Consider the following 18691-nt stretch of genomic DNA (forward strand, 5'->3'; position numbering starts at 1 on the left):
ATACATAGTTTAAGGAAGATTGAATTACAAGAGTTTATTGTACTTTGCATTACCTCACATTTCTGGAGACTATTTTTATGGTTTAAACTTATGATCTTCTGATCACATATCAACAACGTTATCAGTTACTAAAAAAAAGAAATAAATAAATTAATTGTAGTTACTGTATTTAAGAAATTTAAGCTTCTCACTTAATTGTTGTAGGAATGGTGACAAATTCCTCCAAAAATTTTCAAAGCTAATAAAACTCAAAAGTTTTAGCAATTAACTTGAAGGATCATTAGTTTTTTTTAAGAGTGGTAATAAGTTCTATGCACTTATTCTCTGTCCCTAAATCTGTAATTTGGGATAACAATGAAATTTATAGCTACGGATTAAGCGCACACAAATTTTAAGTGATCAAGGGCTAAATAGTAATTTCTTAGCTGTGAATGATTTGCTAATAAGAGCAATGGAAACTATGAATATGACAGATAATTGTAAAGTAAATAGGCAAAAGAAGAAAAGTATTTTTTATTGAATCAAAGAAAACTAAGTTGGCTAGCATCGTTATGCAGAGTTCGGAATGGATTGGCATCGTCATTTAGATGTGGTTGTATTAAAACCATGACCGATGTTGTCTCTGTTGAGCTGGATCTGACTAGATTTGATCATTTATATGTGGTTAATTATATATAATTCTTCTGAGCTTAATCAAAAGTTTTGAATTCGAGCTTGAAGTATGAAAAAATTTTGATAAAAAATATTTTTACACTTTAAACGGTCATAGATAACACGAATTCAAATAATCAAGGATCGAATAGACCTCTGATGACAAAATAATTGCATCATGCTTAGAGTATATATATGAAAAAATGACTTGAAAGTTATATTCTCGTTCGTATGTTGGGCTAATGAACGTCACCCCACTTGAAAGAGATATTAGTATCATTAATAAACATTAGTTGAAAAGAATTTTAAAACTAACACGTCGTTGATTTGGACTCTTCCTAAGAATTCTAAACTTTTTAAAGATCGTTTTAAGTTGACTTCGATTTCACTTGGGGGCGAACTTGAGCACCAAATTGAGTGCCAATAATTATTTGTAATATTACAAATAAAATTTTAAAAAAAATGGAAAAACTACCGGAATGATCAAATATCCTTATCATAACAACTATATCTCCCTCTACTTTAAATTAATAACATAATATCTCACTTCTTAACAATTTCGGATACATGTCATGGACAACCAACCGTAACCCCCGAATACATGCACATTTATATGAGATACAGGGATCTACCGCGATTTAGCTGTAACCCTCGGATACATGAATCTACTGTGATTGAACCATGTATCTGGATGTCATAACTATTTATCCGGACGCCTTAAACCATGTATCTGGACGCTTGTTTAGTGGAATAATGAGTAATATTGAATATTAGAGGTTGAGGGAGTAATTAGCTCCTATACTAATGTGTCCTGCTGTTTACTCAAAAAAAAAAAAAAAATCAACTGTATTCCATTTGTTACTAATATCTTTACATATAACAAAAAAGGAAAACGTAAGTCTACAACAAAACCGCCTAGTCTAATCATGTTCTTAGAAATATTATGTAATTCGTTGGATCAAATAATTATGTTCTTAAATTGGATATAAAAGAAATCAACAAGTCATCTTGACTATATGGTGATGTTAGGCCAAAAATATGTATAATTTGGTCATTATTTTCCGTACATTTAGTACTTCTAATCGCCTTTTATTATGGATTCTTTATTACTTAAAGTTTGATCTTGTGTTCTTGATGTGTAATATTAAAATGGAGAAGTTTGGAGTTAAAAAGTGCGGTTTGGAACTTTATAGTCTGAGTAAAAGCCCAAGGAAGCGGATCAAGATCAATTCCAGGAGTCGAAAAATGGAAAGCACTGTGCAAGTAGTGTATAACAAAATTCGTTGGCAGCTACAGGTTAGTCCAACTACATAATTCGATGCAGAAAATTACACTGTACATATAGAGTAAAACAAAATTAGTCATATATATATATATATATATATAATTGTTCAACACTCTTTACACTTGGCAACAAAGATGGCTAAAAAAAATTGCTTCAATCCTAGGTGTGACATTCTTGCATCTTTTCGAACCCCTCGTTAGAATTCCTGCTGTGAGTCTGGCAAGAGGGCCAATGCGTCACGGGTTTAACGTTCTTGAATTTGATGTTTTCTTCCCCTCTATACACATCTTCCTCTGTTAAGACTGACTCCACAAGTTCTTGTCAATGAACTTGCATAGCAATGCTGACATCTTTTTGAGTCGTAGAAATGACACATTTTATGTTTACTTGCTGGACCTTGCTGATCTATACTTGTATTTAGTAGCCCAAAATAGGTAGTGCATAAAGTTTAATGTACTGAGTATGCACATCAGCCAGTAGAACCTTTCCAAATGGTAGTGATTCAAGTTGCTACCCGAGAGCCATGGTTTGTTCGTTGAAATACCCGTTACACGGTTGACAATAGATACTATAACCGAGCTGAGGTAGTATCCAATGGCTAAAGAAGCCCATGAGAGTGATGTTGCCAATGATCTCATACTTACTGGTGCTTCTGAGAAACAGAATTCTAGTAGCCCTGCTAGTGTGAAAAGATCAGCTGATCCGAGAAACAAGTACTGAAACGCGATCCAAAAGAATGTTATAGGCAACGGTTTGGTGGAGTCGAGAAGTTCTGAGTTAGTAGCTACTCTTTTGCGTTTGATTTCAACAAGGGCTGCAATGGCCATTGCCACGATGGAGAGGAACAAACCGATGCCAATGCGTTGGAGGTGAGAGATGCCCATTTCTGTTTTGGTTACTCTACGAGCAAATGGGATGATGAAGTGGTCGTAAACTGGTGCTAGGATTATGATGAATAGGACGGGGAAAATGGGGAGTGAAGCCGGTGGGACTTTTAAAGAACCAACCTTTGTGTTCATTGAGGCTGCTTGCTGGACAGAGAATGTAGAAAGTTGAGCAAGGCAGCAGTTGAGCATGATGGTACAAGAGAAAATCGGGAGGATTTTCATCACAATCTTGACTTCTTCCACTTGTTGCACTGAGCATTGTAATGCACTACAAGCTGGTGTATCTGAAACAGCCCGATTAAGGAAGCTAAGGCTGGTTGATGGAGTCTCAATTGACCCTACCTCTTTTCTGTTTGAATTTTCGCTACATTCCTTGCCGGTTGGAATTGGAGGAGAAGGGCTTGAAGTCATACTTGCTATGGCACTAGTTGAGTTTCTTGATGCACCACAATTTAGCAAGGCAGCAATTAGAACCTAATCATTAAAATCATCATTTTAGTCTCTTAGTAAAGATATAACTCAAACATGCGTTTGTGTACATTACATTTTGAAGCTACGTTGCTTGGACCTTCCAGAAATTTTGTCGCATGCAGTTGTGTAAAGTACATTTTAGAGCTGTTTGGTTGGAAGATCCAATACACGAGCAGTATTTTTGAGGAGTCTGAGCAATATAATTTTGAAGTGCGTAAAATGTGAAACAAATTATAAAAATTTGAGGCTTTATGAAACTCTATACCTTGCTGATTGTTGTAAGAGGGCCTCCACAAGGTATCTTGTTCCTATAGAACGGCGAACCAGCAAGGAAGATTGGGATAGACAGAAATATAGCAAATGTTGAAATCCCGAATCCCCATTGCCAACCCTTATTGTCTTCCACCCAAACCACAAATGTCACTGCAATGAGAGCTCCAAAGGCGAGGCAAAACACAAAGTAATTGAAGAAAGTAGATCTTTGCTTTCTTCCTTGTGGAGTTGTTTCATCAAACTGTTCAGCACCGTGGGGTGGGAGTGATCCCTTTATACCCCCCACGCCCAATGCCACTAGGTAGAGCCCAATGAACAACATTGCAGCTTGTGCACCATGAACTTGTTCACAAGGCACATTCGGTGCTGCTTGAAGGTCGCATTTTGGTGGCTTCAACGACCCCGAACGAGCCTGTATGGTGAGCACCACTAGCCCCTGCGTTTGCATACATAATTTCAGGAAATATTCAGAAACTATCAATCAAATCTTTGTTATGACAATATAAAATGATGCATAAATTATGCTTAGAAGTTTTGTTTAAAGCTTTCAGCTTCAGTATACATTCCTCCAGTTGGGAGTAGAATAACTCGGATCAGACTAGAATCTCACTTTTAGGTAGTACAAAGGGGGAAATTGGCCCAGGGTCAAGACGTTGTCGCTGCAGTGGCAGAGTGAGAAATTTCACTTAGGGTTTCAAGAACTCATATGTACGTACATAAAGCAATTTGTGATACTTCGTATAATTTTCTATACATACATTATAATTTTTCGACGAAGAGTATTTAACTAACCACCTTTCACAGTATGTGGCTACGGCACTGGTTGTTGGCCCCCGACGGCGGACTCAAGTGCCCCAAATCGCGTGAAATGGTCTGCTGTTACACGGCTCACTAACCTTGCATGGGGATGTACGTATCTCTTATTGTTAGCAGGAATATACAGGGGAAAGATATGCACTTGTAACTATTAGTGCTAAGTCCCAAGTAGGACTAACCAGGGCGGAGCTAGAGCTTCGATTTCGGGTTTATCCAAACCTAATAGTTCCAGTTCAAATACTATATTTGCATCAAAAATTCATTCTATATGTACAAATTAATTAGTAACTTAGAACTCAATAACTTTAGTCTTGGAACCTATAAGATTCAAATCCTACCTCCGGAACTAAAAGAGTGGGCCTAAAGAGTTCACTGTTAATACATAAAAAAAGTCATGGAAAAGTTTCTCGAGCTGTCACAGGAAAAAAGAGACACTCTCCTCCTTTTAAGTCCAGTTTTTAACATTCCAAATTCATATACCAACTCTATCAAAATGAAAATTAAAATTAATGACAAAACTATGTCCACATGCAACATTCCTTTTTAACCAGAGGTTCTCAGGTTGGAGACCTACTGATATAGAATTGTTGTTGTTAGGTAACGCTACGCAAATTCAATTTTAATCGTGCAATAGAGATACCAAAAACCGAGTGGAAATTAAAAGAAAAGAACATGGCACGCAACAAAGAGAGAAATAGGTTTAACAAAGAAGGATGAAGCTTAGTGGCCCCTTATACTTTGGGCCATTAAAAATTTAACTAAATATTAGGGAAAACATTCTATGACCTTTTTAAAAATTAATAGTCCAGGCTCAAGTTTGGTATTTGGATAAATAATGTCCAGTCGACTAAACAAATGTCATTTTATGGTCATTTCCTAATCTTTTCCAATTTAGGTCATTTTGATCCATGTAGTCCATATACAATCCATATACGATACTGATACAGTCTATATACAATATTGATACAATATTCAACTTGAGCAATTCGGCCCTTTTAAAAATATTTCAATTTTTTTTTTACTATAAATTTTTAAATTGATCAAATATTCTGCTTTTTTTAAATGTTTAAAAATAATAATTAAATTATATAAAACCGATATAATTATTAAATAGAATATGAATCTATATAAGATATATGTATAGAAATTATATAGTTGTATCAAATATGTATATGTACAATATATAGAAAGTGTATACAAATTATATAATTGTTGTATAAAACGTGTAAAAAAAAGTACAGTTATTATATAAATTATGTATCAAAACTGTATAATTTCCGTATAGAATATTTATGTATAAGATTTGTATAAAACATGTAAAAAAATTGTGTAAAAAGGGTATAGAACCAGTCAGTAAATTAAAATGGCTACAAAGTGAAATTTAAATTCCATGGTCATTTTTAAGGAAATAGTTTAATTTGAAGTGCAAATGTACAGTTATTATATAAATTATGTATCAAAACTGTATAATTTCCGTATAGAATATTTATGTATAAGGTTTGTATAAAACCTGTATAAAAGTTGTGTAAAAACGGTATAGAACCAGTCAGTAAATTAAAATGACTAGAAAGTGGAATTTAAATTTCATGGTCATTTTCAAGAAAATAGTTTAATTTGAAGTATCGTTTCTGTCCTTTCCCCTAAAAATTACATAAATACATAACTAACATTTTCAATATTACAAAAAATCTCAACTCCCTAAATATATTACAAAAATTCTACATATACACAAAATGTTATGTATATGTCAGTTATATTATATATATTAATAGGGAGAGAGAGTAAAGTAATTAAAAAATAGAAGACAGTGTAATTACTTTTAAAAGATTGATAGTTATGTTATTTATACAAAATTTAAACTATTCTACTGCACCCTTCTACTTTTGACAGTTGCATTATCAAGTACTAGACATTGGAGGGCCATGCAATTTATGTTTTTTTTTATCTCAATTTATATGACATAAATATAATTTAGATAATTAATTATTAAAATAATTTTAATTTTTAATTATTATGATTAAGAATACTTTTTCTTCTATTTCAATTTAAGTGACACTGATATAATTTTGAAAGTCAACCTATGTGCCATTAATATAATTTTGATCGTCAATCAAATGTTTTATTGTGATTTATAATATTTTTTCTTCTATGTCAATTTAAGTGACACTAATTAATTTCGAAAGTCAACCTATATGGCACTAATGTAATTTCGATAGTCAATCAAATGTTTTATGTTGACATATCATTTTGTGTGCATTTTATGAAATATTATTAATTTTCTAATGTGACCATAATAATTAATTAGGAGTGATATAATAAAATCATGATTGAAGAAGCGAAGAAGACATGTCTTAAATGAATTATAACAACTAATTAGAAGTGATATAATAAAATTACTATAAAAAATATTTGTGAAAAAAAAAACATAAATGGACCTCATATAAGACATCAAGTTAATTTAAAAAATTAAATATTAATTTATTATTTTATGTCTATTCTATATTTTTTATCAAATATTATAAATTTTTAATACTTAAATAACCTATAGTAATTAATTAGGAGTGATATATTAAATTCACGATTGAAGTAGCGAAAAAGACATGTCTTAAATGACTTATAACAACTAATTGGAAGTCATATAATAAAATTAGTATAAAAAACACTCGTGAAAAAAGGAATAAATGGATCTCATATAAGACATCAAGTTAATTTAAAAAATCAAATATTAATTTATTATTTTATGCCTATTTTATATTTTTTATTATATATTATAATTTTTAATACTTAAATAACCTATAGTAATTAATTAGGGGTAATATAGTAAAAATTACTATTGAAGCAGCTGAAACAAGCAACACAAGCGGACATGTTGAAGACATGCCTGCTTATTGCCGCTTATTATTAAGTAGAATTACTATAAAAAAAATACCTGTGAAAAAGGAATAAATGGGCCTCATATAAGAAATCAAGTTAATTTAAAAAATCGTATATTAATTTATTATTTTATGTCTATTTTTTTTTATTAAATATTATAAATTTTAATACTTAAATAACCTATAGTAATTAATTAGGAATAATATAGTAAAATTACGATTGAAGCAGCTGAAGCAGGCAGCACAAGCAGGCATGTCGAAGACGTGCCTGCTTATTGCCGCTTATTATTAAGTAGAATTTTTTATTAAATATTATAAATTTTAATACTTAAATAACCTATAGTAATTAATTAGGGATAATGTAGTAAAATTACGATTGAAGCAGCTGAAGCAGGCAGCACAAACAGGCATGTCGAAGACTTACCTGCTTATTGCCGATTCTTATTAAGTAGAATTACTATAAAAAAATACTTGTGAAAAAAGGAATAAATGGGCCTCATATAAGACATCGAGTTAATTTAAAAAATTAAAAATTAATTTATTATTTTATGTTTATTTTATATTTTTTATTAAATATTATAAATTTTAATACTTAAATAACCTATAGTAATTAATTAGGGATAATATTGTAAAATTATGATTAAAGCAGCTGAAGTAGGCAGCACACGCAGGCATGTCTTCGACATGCCTGCTTTATTGCCGCTTATTATTATCTACTAGATATCAAAGGCCCATGCTAATAGATATTATTTTTTATCTTAATTTATTTGACACAAATATAATTTAGATATTCAATCATTAAAATAATTTAAATTTTTAATTATTGTGATTTATAATATATTTTCTTCTATTTCAATTTAAGTGACATTGATATAAGTTCAAGAGTCAATCGAATATTTTATATCTTTTATATTTTTAAGTGTTAAATTTGTGATTTATAATGCTTTTAGAATAATTTTTCAATAAGATATTAATACTCTCTCAGTCCTAGTTTACGTGTTTTCTCATTTTTAAATAATATATGTTACTTTATGTCTTTCTCTGTCCCAACATAATTTTGTGGCACTAATATAAATTTCGATAGTTAAACAAATATTTTATGTTAGACATATCATTTTGTGTGTATTTTATCTTTTTTATGAAATATTATTAATTTTTTAATGCTTTGATGACCATAAAAATTAATTAGGGTGATCTAATAAAATCATAATTGAAACAACCAAGCAGACACGTCTTAAATAACTTATAACAACTAATTAGAAAGGATAAAATAAAATTACTGTAAATGTAATTTTATTTATTATTTTATCTTTTTTATTGAATATAATTAAAAAATTTAATACTTAAATAACCTATACTAATTAATAAGGGATAATATAATAAAATTACGATTGAAGCAGCTGAAGCAAGCAGCACAAGCAGGCATGTCAAAGACGTGTCATCTTATCCCCACTTTCTATATTATATATATTATTTTATCTTTTTTATGAAATGTTATTAATTTTTTAATACTTTGATGACCATAAAATTAATTAGGGTGATATAATAAAATAACAATTGAAACAACGAAGCAGACATGTCTTAAATAACTTATAACAATTAATTAGAAGTGATAAAATAAAATTATTGTAAATATTATTTTATTTATTAGTTTATCTTTTTTATTGAATATTATTAAGTTTTTTAATACTTAAATGACTTATACGCAGCAGAAGCAGGCAACACCAGCAGGCATGTTGAAGACGTGCCTGCTTATTGCCGCTTATTATTAAGTAGAATTACCACAAAAAAATACTTGTGAAAAAAAATTAAATGAGCCTCATATAAGACATCAAGTTAATTTAAAAAATCAAATATTAATTTATTATTTTATGTATGTTTTATATTTTTTCATTAAATATTATAAATTTTAATACTTAAATAACCTATAGTAATTAATTAGTGGTAATATTGTAAAATTACGATTGAAGCAGCTGAAGCAAGCAGCACAAGCAGGCATGTCAAAGACGTGCCTGCTTATTGCCGCTTATCATTATCTACTAGACATTCAAGGGCCAGTGCAATATATGTTATTTTCTTATTTCAATTTATGTGACACAAATATAATTTAGATAATTAATTATTAAAGTACTTTTAATTTTTAATTATTGTGATTTATAATATTTTTTTTCTATTTCAATTTATGTGACACTGATATAATTTCGAAAGCCAACCTATGTGACACTAATATAATTTCGATAGTCAATCAAATGTTTTATTGTGATTTATAATATATTTTCTTCTATTCCAATTTAATTGACACTGATATAATTTCGAAAGTCAACCTATGTGGCACTCTATAATTTCGATAGTCAATCAAATGTTTTATTGTGATTTATAATACTTTTTCTTTTATTTCAATTTAAGTGACACTGGTATAATTTCGAAAGTCAACCTATATGGCACTATTATAATTTCGACAGTCAATCAAATGTTTTATATTGACATATCACTTTGTGTCCATTTATGAAATATTATTAATTTTCTAATGCGATCATAATAATTAATTAGGGGTCATATAATAAAATCACGATTGACGAAGCGAAGAAGACATGTCTTAAATGACTTATAACAATAATTAGAAGTAATATAATAAAATTACTATAAAAAATACTTGCGGAAAAAAGCATAAATGAGTCTCATATAAAACATCAAGTTAATTTAAAAAATTAAATATAAATTTATTATTTTATGTCTATTTTATATTTTTTATTAAATATTATAAATTTTTAATACTTAAATAACCTATACTAATTAATTAGGAGTAATATTATAAAACTATGATTGAAGCAGTTGAAGCAGGCAACACAAGCAGGTATGTCGATGACGTATCTGCTTAATTGCCGCTTATTATTAAGTAGAATTTAGTGTTATTTTCCCTTTGCCAAATGAATATAAAATTGTTCCCTACGGGCACTCTCTCATAATGGAAAGTTTATGTCTATTTAAAGAAACTAATAGCTCTGCCACATTACTAAAAATCACACACCTGTATGTTACATAGGCCACTAAAGTTAATCTTATTTTTTCACCAATTATGGTTAATATTCCCATAAAGTTAACCATAAAAAGGAAGACCCCTCTTGCTATATGTCACTTTACATGCAATTTATGCAAATCTTCTAATTTAAAATTTACAAAACTGATATGCTAATAATGAGAGTTGCAGTTTGTAAAATTATAAATGTTTCTATTTAGTCTCCATTGGTGTCATTTGCTTGGTCAGCTAAGAACATTTCAAAATTCATAAAATATATAAAGTCATGCATGACCACAAAGATTTTTTATTTTTTAAAAAAAAACATGGCCTCCATACTCCATTGAGAAAGACAGAGACATTAGAATATGCATCTTTTTTTAAATTTTAACAACCTAATAAAAATTCAGAATATTGCAAGAATTTAATGGCTTGGATTTGGAAAACAATTATAGAGAAAAAGATTTTCTGACCGTAATTTCAAGACTAGGTTAACTTTCTTTCATTTTTCTAAAGGAAAATGAAAGTCGTTTTGTTTCTAGATAATAGTATCTATTTTGAAATGTAACCAAAATTTGATTCCTAATACAACCACAAATGAATTTTAATTTTTGGCAAAATGTTGTCAAGAACTTCTCTCAAACAAACAAGACTTACGTTTAAAAAAATTACTATATCCTTTTGTAGTACTAGTTGATTGATTGTTTATGATATTTCTTGTACTTGAAATCCACGTCATAGAGCTAACAAAATTGGGTATTAGCACAAGGCAAGCCACGCCAAAAAGGAAAGAGTTGATCAAAATTTCTAAAAATTACACAAAATACACAACTTATGTTTTCAATATTACAAAAAATTTTAACTTCCTAAACATATTACAAAAATCTCAACATATACACAGAATGTTATGTATATGTCGGTTATGTTATGTATATTAATATGGAGAGAGTAAAGTAATTAAAAAATGGGAAAGGGTATAATTACTCTCAAAAAGGTAGCTATTTATGTTATTTATACTCAGAACTTTGTACTGGCCCATACCACCATTAACACCAAAGGTGATGCAACAGGGATAATAAAACAAGAGAAACCAAACTAAAAGTCACAACCAAAAAAATGATAATAATAAAGGAGAAAAAAGAAAAGAGTAAGAACATACCATGAAGTATATATTCCTCGACTACGGATAACAAATACTAGGTGAAATGGTCAAAATATGGGTAGGGTAACAGAAACACCATAAAGATGTTCTTCTGTGTTTGGTTAATACGATTTATATATATATATATATATATATATATATATATATATATAAATCAGTAACGATGGATAGAGCCTTTATTAAAGATTTAGGAAAAGTAGCAGAACCGTTATACCCCTAGTATATAGTTATTCTCTCAGTGTTTTAGCAGTACCGATGGATATATATATATATATATATATATAACATACTCCTTAACTTATCATATTTACACAAATCTTCACGCTTATAAAGTAATTACAAAATTCCAACCAATTACGTATCTTCGTTGGATGTACTGGGAGCTAATTATTTATCTCTGCAGATCCAAAATAAAAAAAATGTATCGGAAACTAATTATGTATCTTTATAAAGGAAAAAATGTATCTTCATTGGATGTATTATGTATCTCAATAGATTTAAAATCGAAAAAATGTATCGGGAGCTAAATATGTATCTTTACAAAGAAAAAAATTCTTGTCGTTGAATGTATCGGGAACTAATGATGTATCTCGACAGATCCAAATTTAAAATTTTCAGTAATTATACAAAATGTCAATTTTCTGTAATTAAACTTCAAATTATCGAAATTTGTGTTGCATTGTTTGCCCTAAAATAATTTAACGTATATATCAAATATAATTTTTCTACAAATGAGATTTAGTTTGAACACTTCCAACGACACTAATTGAAAAAAAAGGGTAGTCATATGTTGAAATGTAAGATTGCATGTGTTGATTTTTGGTAAAATTAATTTCTTTTTATTATTAATACTCCCTTCGTCCCATTTTATTCGTCCTAAATTTTTTAATTTATTGTCTCATTTTACTTGTCCTTTTTTACTTATCAAGACAAGACAAGACAATTCTTTTTCCTATTATACCCTTAGTGTAATTGATTACTCCTTATTATTAGCATTCTTGAAAAATGTTGCAAAGAGAAGTACCATTAAGAGTACATCATTAAGAATATAAATGGTGCTTTGGTATTAGTCATCCATCAATATCGAACTAACAACAAGACACAATTAAGAGGGGTAAAATGATAAAGTTACATTACAAATCATTATTTTTTTAATAGTTGTATCATCCCAATTTGAGACGGATAAAATGGAATGGAGGGAGTATTATTTTTTTTATTATTTTTTTTTTTTGCATGACATAAGAAAAAGTGAAGCATCTGCCAATGGGTGGGGAGACGCTATTACTGGTTGACAATTTGAGGCAAACAACTTGAATGCTAACAAACAAATATTGTTACATTGGTTTTCCAACAAAAAAAATTCAGATGTTGTATTTATAGTTTTTTGTCTTTTTGCTAATTACGTCCCTCATCTAATTTCTATCAATCCTTATCCCTAGCGCCGACGTAAATTCTCGTTAAAGATTGATCCATAATAATATGACATATCTACGTTCACATACTCTTGTGATCTCCGAACTCCAAACCTAAGTGATCTATCCATGATCAAAATAAAATTTGAGTGAAATTAAGTGGAGATTTAAATCGATTGATATTGAAGAGTGAGGAAATAAGTATATTATATGTATATTTTATATAAATATATACTACTTATATTATTATACATGATGTATATGTTTTATAAACTAGAATGATTCAAAGCTATTAGGCTTTAATGTTCCCCTTTTTCCCCCTCTACCTCCTCACTATTCATATGTGTCATGATCCAATAAAGAAAAATTAACTACTAATAAATAGTTTTTCTATACTGATAAATGTAAAAATTCTCAAGGGCAAGTTAACACGGTTCAAAGAATAATAATGGAACAGTCCCTTTACATTCTTTATTTAAATATTAGGTTTTTATGTAGTAGAGTCTGAACTCATATTGTACGTTTTGAGTCAATTCCGACTGTTTTCTCAAAAATCTATTATATATAGTTTTCTAACTTCTTCAGCTATTAATATGAGACTTTTATTCGCACACCCAATATAATATATATCTAACTACATTATGCGTTGTTGCGTTGAACTTTACAATTATACCAAGGCCCTGGGGGCAAACATTTCTTAGTCTATACATTGTCACCATATATCACATAGTGACAAACGTAAAGTGCGGGGAAAAAAGTAGTAAAAAAAGTTGTTAAATCCAAACGAAAAAAGGTTATGTATGTAAATAATGGGTCCCTAGAAAATACAAACTCAAACTAGATATTCTGGATGAATAATATAATGTGGGGAAGGTTGGATTCTTATAATGATCTTCCACTAAAAAAAAATTGTACCATCTAAAAATCGATTCTAATTCGACAAAGATCTTTTCATCCTATAAACTTTAGTTTTCCATGATGCCACAATTTATTTTTATTTAAATAAAAAAAATCGAATCATATCAAGTGGTCTCTTTTCAAAGTCATATGGTTCATGGGATTTCTTTTGGAATTTTAAAGAATAAGAATGACCAAGAAAAAGGTCCTTTAAGGGGTCAATATTAATTTTCCAAATTTCTTCGTTAATAAGTTTGATGTTTGGTCGTTTGATGGATTGGACAATAAGGAGGGGGGAAAGAAAAGAAAATGGAGACAAGAGAAGATAAAAAGAAAAAAAGCAACCAATTCCCAAGTATCTTTTAGTCCATAACAATTGTCAACTTGCATCACTTTGTAACCAAGTTGCATGCCCTTGTTGCAATTTTAACACCAATCATCACTATCTTTAGGATGCTTTTCCTAATAAGGTTATTGGATTGTTAATTGTATAGCTATATCCATAGAACCATTACTTTATATGAGTAATCACTAGCTCACTAGGCATGCTTTTCCTGGTTGTCCACGCAATATCGATTATTTGTATATGAGTCTCGATTAATTTAAATTTACATTAAGGCTTATTAAAAGGGACGTACTTTACTAAGATTTTTTTATTACAAGAACTCAAACTAAAAATGATGCTTAAAGATTGAGAGATTCTATCCATCATATATCCAGTATAACTCTTAAACTGTTGTTGGAATTTAATTTGAGTCCTTATTATATCTTAGTTAAGCATATTTATAACTTTTAATTAATTAAAGAATATCACCCTTCATGTTTTCTACCAATCAAACAATGTGACATATAACTTTTAATTGAAGAGTATAATCAAAGTCTTAAAGAGCAAGAAATAGGAGGAGAAAAATAATGAAAGAGCCAAAATTAAAGAGTAAACAAACATAACTTTTACTTCAAAGTAATTTGACTTTTTCTTCTATTTGTTTGTCAAAGTACTACGCTATCATTTATAACGGCTTTAAGTATATTCAAATATACGGAAAAAAACAATCTAATTAATAAAAGAAAGAGTGATTCTTAAATATAATAATAATAATAATAATAATAATAATAATAATAATAATAATAATAATAGTATTTTATAAAAAATAAGAAAGGGAGAAGGACAAAGAGGGTGAATAGGTGCATCAAATGCGTGGCAACGTTACTGGGTTTGATCACATTTCCCAAGTATGTTTCATTGAATATTGGCTACATTTGCCTTAATTTCTGCTCATTTTATGTCTCACCCAATTAAAATCCACGTGCGTCCTGTTCAGTTATAAATGTCAACATTTTTCACCCAGGCATAAATTTTATTTCTACTTCATAAAAGTAAACAATTAAAAAATTGATAATTTAGATTCATCATTTATAAATATAAAAATCTGCCATTCTTCTATGAAGACCTACTAAAAGAATGTGTCACATAAGTTGGTACTACCTCGGTCCATATTTATTGATTATTTATTTTTTTATATGCATATTAAGAAAATATAAATAAGAAAATAATTTTATTAATTTATTTTTAAAAAAAAAAATTGAAAACTTGACAAATAATTGTGAACATTTTCAAAAAGAATTAATTATAAAGGTGATATAAAAAAAATTAATTAATATTCTTTTGATTTAATAATGTATACTACAAATATGAAATAATTATTTTTAATAAGATAATCAAGTAATATGGAATATGGGATGGATGGAATACCATTTTAACGTTTCAATTAAAATGATCATGATAGCACTAAAATGTACATTAATTTAGTACCTTATTAAATGACTTATTAATTGCACCGTAGTACATAAATTTTAACTCTTACTATTTTATTATATTTTGTCAATTAAAAGGTTATTCAAATATCCCCTCACAGAGGGGAAGAAGGAAAACTAGAGAATGATTGATAAACACACACAGAAGTCACAATAGTTTCAGTGGATTGGTAAGTATTTTTTTTACCAGGGGTATCATGTTCGAGCTTTGAATATGAATAATTACCTTTGCTTTTATCTTAGTAAATGAAACTTTTAGATGTAAATTTGAATTTAGTTAAATCTCAATATAAATATATTAATTAATAGAGAAATGAAAATGGAAATGGAAAGTTTACCAGAAATTCGATGAGTGCGCTGATGAGATAGATATAATAAGTAGTACAGAAGGCATCAGATAAGAATCCACCAAGAAGTGCCAATAGAAATGCAGTGCCCATAAAATTTGTCACAGAATTTGCTGACTTTGATGGTGAAAAATGCATGTACTCTGAAAAGTAGAGTACCAAGTTGCTTGCATTTGCCAAATATGCTAAATTCTCCAACACCTCCACCACTGTTATTTTCACCCAAAATAAAAAAACACAAATCAAATTCTCTAAATTTCACATGTAAGAAAAAAAGATAATTTGGTGTGCTAAGCTTTCGTTATGAATAGGATCAGAAGAAGGGTCGGACTACAAAAGTTAATTTTTTCTATATTTTTGCAAGAGATTGTTATCACAGCTCGAACCCTTGACCTTCTTATCCTATGACATCAATTTTACCAGCTACATGACGGCTCTTTTGAAAATTTTACATGCAAGAATGAGCCAAAAAACTTGAAAAAGATAACAATTTATATAAAAATTTTCCAAGAAGATGGTTTTTTAGGTTTTACCCAATACGAACGAGGCAGCACGTAATCCACCATGTCTATTAGTAAGTGCAGGCCTATTTTTCCAATCAACATAGCCATTCCAAGTGCTTAACTGGCTTTGGCACTCTGTATCCTGCAATACAAAACAGAGTGATGAATACATGAAAGAAAAAATGACAATTTTTTTTTTTTGGTTTTTTTAAAGTAGGTAAAGGAAAAGAGAAAGAAAGAGGAAAGTACCATTATTTTTCTATTTGTATGGTTTGTGTGAGCTTTAATCTAAACTTGGGTTATAAGAGGTTTAAGTTGAGAGGTTAAGAGAGTGGGGGAATCTTAGGAATTCAAAGGACTGAGATAGAAAGGAGAGTTATCAAAGTTGGGGGTATTTAAAGAGTTGAAGAGAATATATGGACCTTTTTAGGGATTGTTTGGTAGAGTATATTAAAAAAAAGAATTATGTATTAATCTTGCGTATAATGTATCTTGTTTGATATATATTTTTAGTTTATGTATAATTAATGTAATTTATTATGTATTGAGGTGTGTATTGTTAATACTTCAAAAGAAATTAATAATGCAATGAATTCTAATGTATGCACTAACATGAATAAAAATGTAATTACCCCTTAAAAATTTTCTCACATCACTTTTATCATATTTAATTTGTGGAGGGTATTTTTATAAATAATATTTTTTAAAAGAAAAATATGTAATGTATTTTATTTTTAATACATAGAATCAAACATTGCATAAGAAAAGTCTCAATATAACTAATGCTAGCATAATTAATACTTCTATTACTAATGCAAGCATTATAAATACACCATATTTCACATTATTTTAACCAACCAAACTACCTCTTACTGTGAGAAACTTATAAAGCATCAAGGTTGTGATACAGTGGATGACATATTCCTTAATTAGGGATTTTGCTTTTAAGCTTTGAATATCAAATTTTTTTTTGTTAAGGAGCAATTTCCCCGCATAGAATCTATGTGACATAAATCCAGACTAGTTAGACTCCCTACAACTATCGAGCAATGAATAAGAAATCAAAAAAATACAAAACCAATTAAAAAGCATTTGGAAAAAAGCAAAGGCTAAAGATATGGAGCTAGAATTTTTAATTTACACATTCTAAGTTATAATTCCTTTTTTGTTTATTTGACTTAGAATGTAATATTTATACTTGTTGATAAGTGTTAAAATTTAAAATATAAATATAAAAAATTGAGTCAAAATTAGTGAATTTTTTCGAGTTAAGGCTGATTTGGCTCTAACAAAAGATTCAACAATTATCTATCCACACCCAAAGGAGTCGTTTGGTTTGAAAACAAGTTATACCGAAATTAGTTATGTTATAAATAATACTGAGATTAGTTGTCATGGGATAAGTTATCCTGAGATTATTTTTTAGTGGTTGCTTGATTTGTGGTATTAAAAATAATATGTAGTACATTGTTGTAAAAATATATTGTTTGTTTACTAAAATACCCTTCACTTTAGTTAACTTAATTATTTTTATGTTTGTATTCCTATAATTTTTCTCTCTCTCTTTTTTTTTTCAAGAGAGAGACAATTATTTTCTATTATTTGAAGTTTCAAAATTATTTTTCTTTTTTTAAAGAAAAAGAAACATGAATAGTTTTAATTGGGAATTTGGGACTTCAATCTGGTGAAGGTATAAAATCCTACTTAATCCTAAGTTCTAATTTTTTTTTTACTTAATCCTAAGTTCTAATTTTTTTTTTACTTAATCCTAAGTTCTATTATTTATAGTAGTGTAATATTTATTTTAAAATATTTAAATATAAATGTGTGAATCAATACTCAAAGTATTATATAATGTGATGATGATTGAGTGCACCTTTTTAAGTGAAGTTAGATATTTAAATCTTATAATCTCTCTTTTTTTTTCTTCCTAAAATTGGGGGAACCTTTCTTAACGGTTATTGATAATACTTATTGCATTTTAATTAATTTTATACTTTATCCTTCAAAATTTTCAAGTATGTTACATTGAAAAATTCTAATTCTTTTTATCACTATAATTTTTTATATAATTGAATCAAATGAGTATATTAAAATTAGTAGTAGTGGATGATATAACATAAAATCAATGGGTTCAAGCGATTTCAATATTTCTGACACGATATATATATATTAAACGATAAAAATTAATTTTGGATCTATAACTTTAAAAGTTTAACTGATTCAATGATAAGAACCTTAAGATCAAATCGGTCACATTTATATCTTAGATCTACCTTTTCA

General features: G+C 28.8%; 1 protein-coding gene across 1 annotated transcript; it reads right to left on the minus strand.

The window, feature by feature from the left end:
- Positions 1–1993: 1993 nt before the first annotated feature.
- LOC107848208 (protein NRT1/ PTR FAMILY 4.6) lies at positions 1994–16785 on the minus strand. Its single transcript, XM_016692912.2, has 5 exons — positions 16658–16785; positions 16439–16550; positions 15897–16114; positions 3560–4003; positions 1994–3297 (listed from the first exon to the last, which is right to left on the minus strand). Exons 1-5 carry the CDS (start codon positions 16658–16660, stop codon positions 2320–2322), a joined length of 1755 nt encoding a protein of 584 aa, XP_016548398.1. The 5' UTR covers positions 16661–16785; the 3' UTR covers positions 1994–2319.
- Positions 16786–18691: the final 1906 nt, after the last annotated feature.

Source organism: Capsicum annuum, chromosome 11 (genome assembly GCF_002878395.1).
Source record: "Capsicum annuum cultivar UCD-10X-F1 chromosome 11, UCD10Xv1.1, whole genome shotgun sequence".
In the NCBI taxonomy this organism is placed as follows: Eukaryota; Viridiplantae; Streptophyta; class Magnoliopsida; order Solanales; family Solanaceae; genus Capsicum; species Capsicum annuum.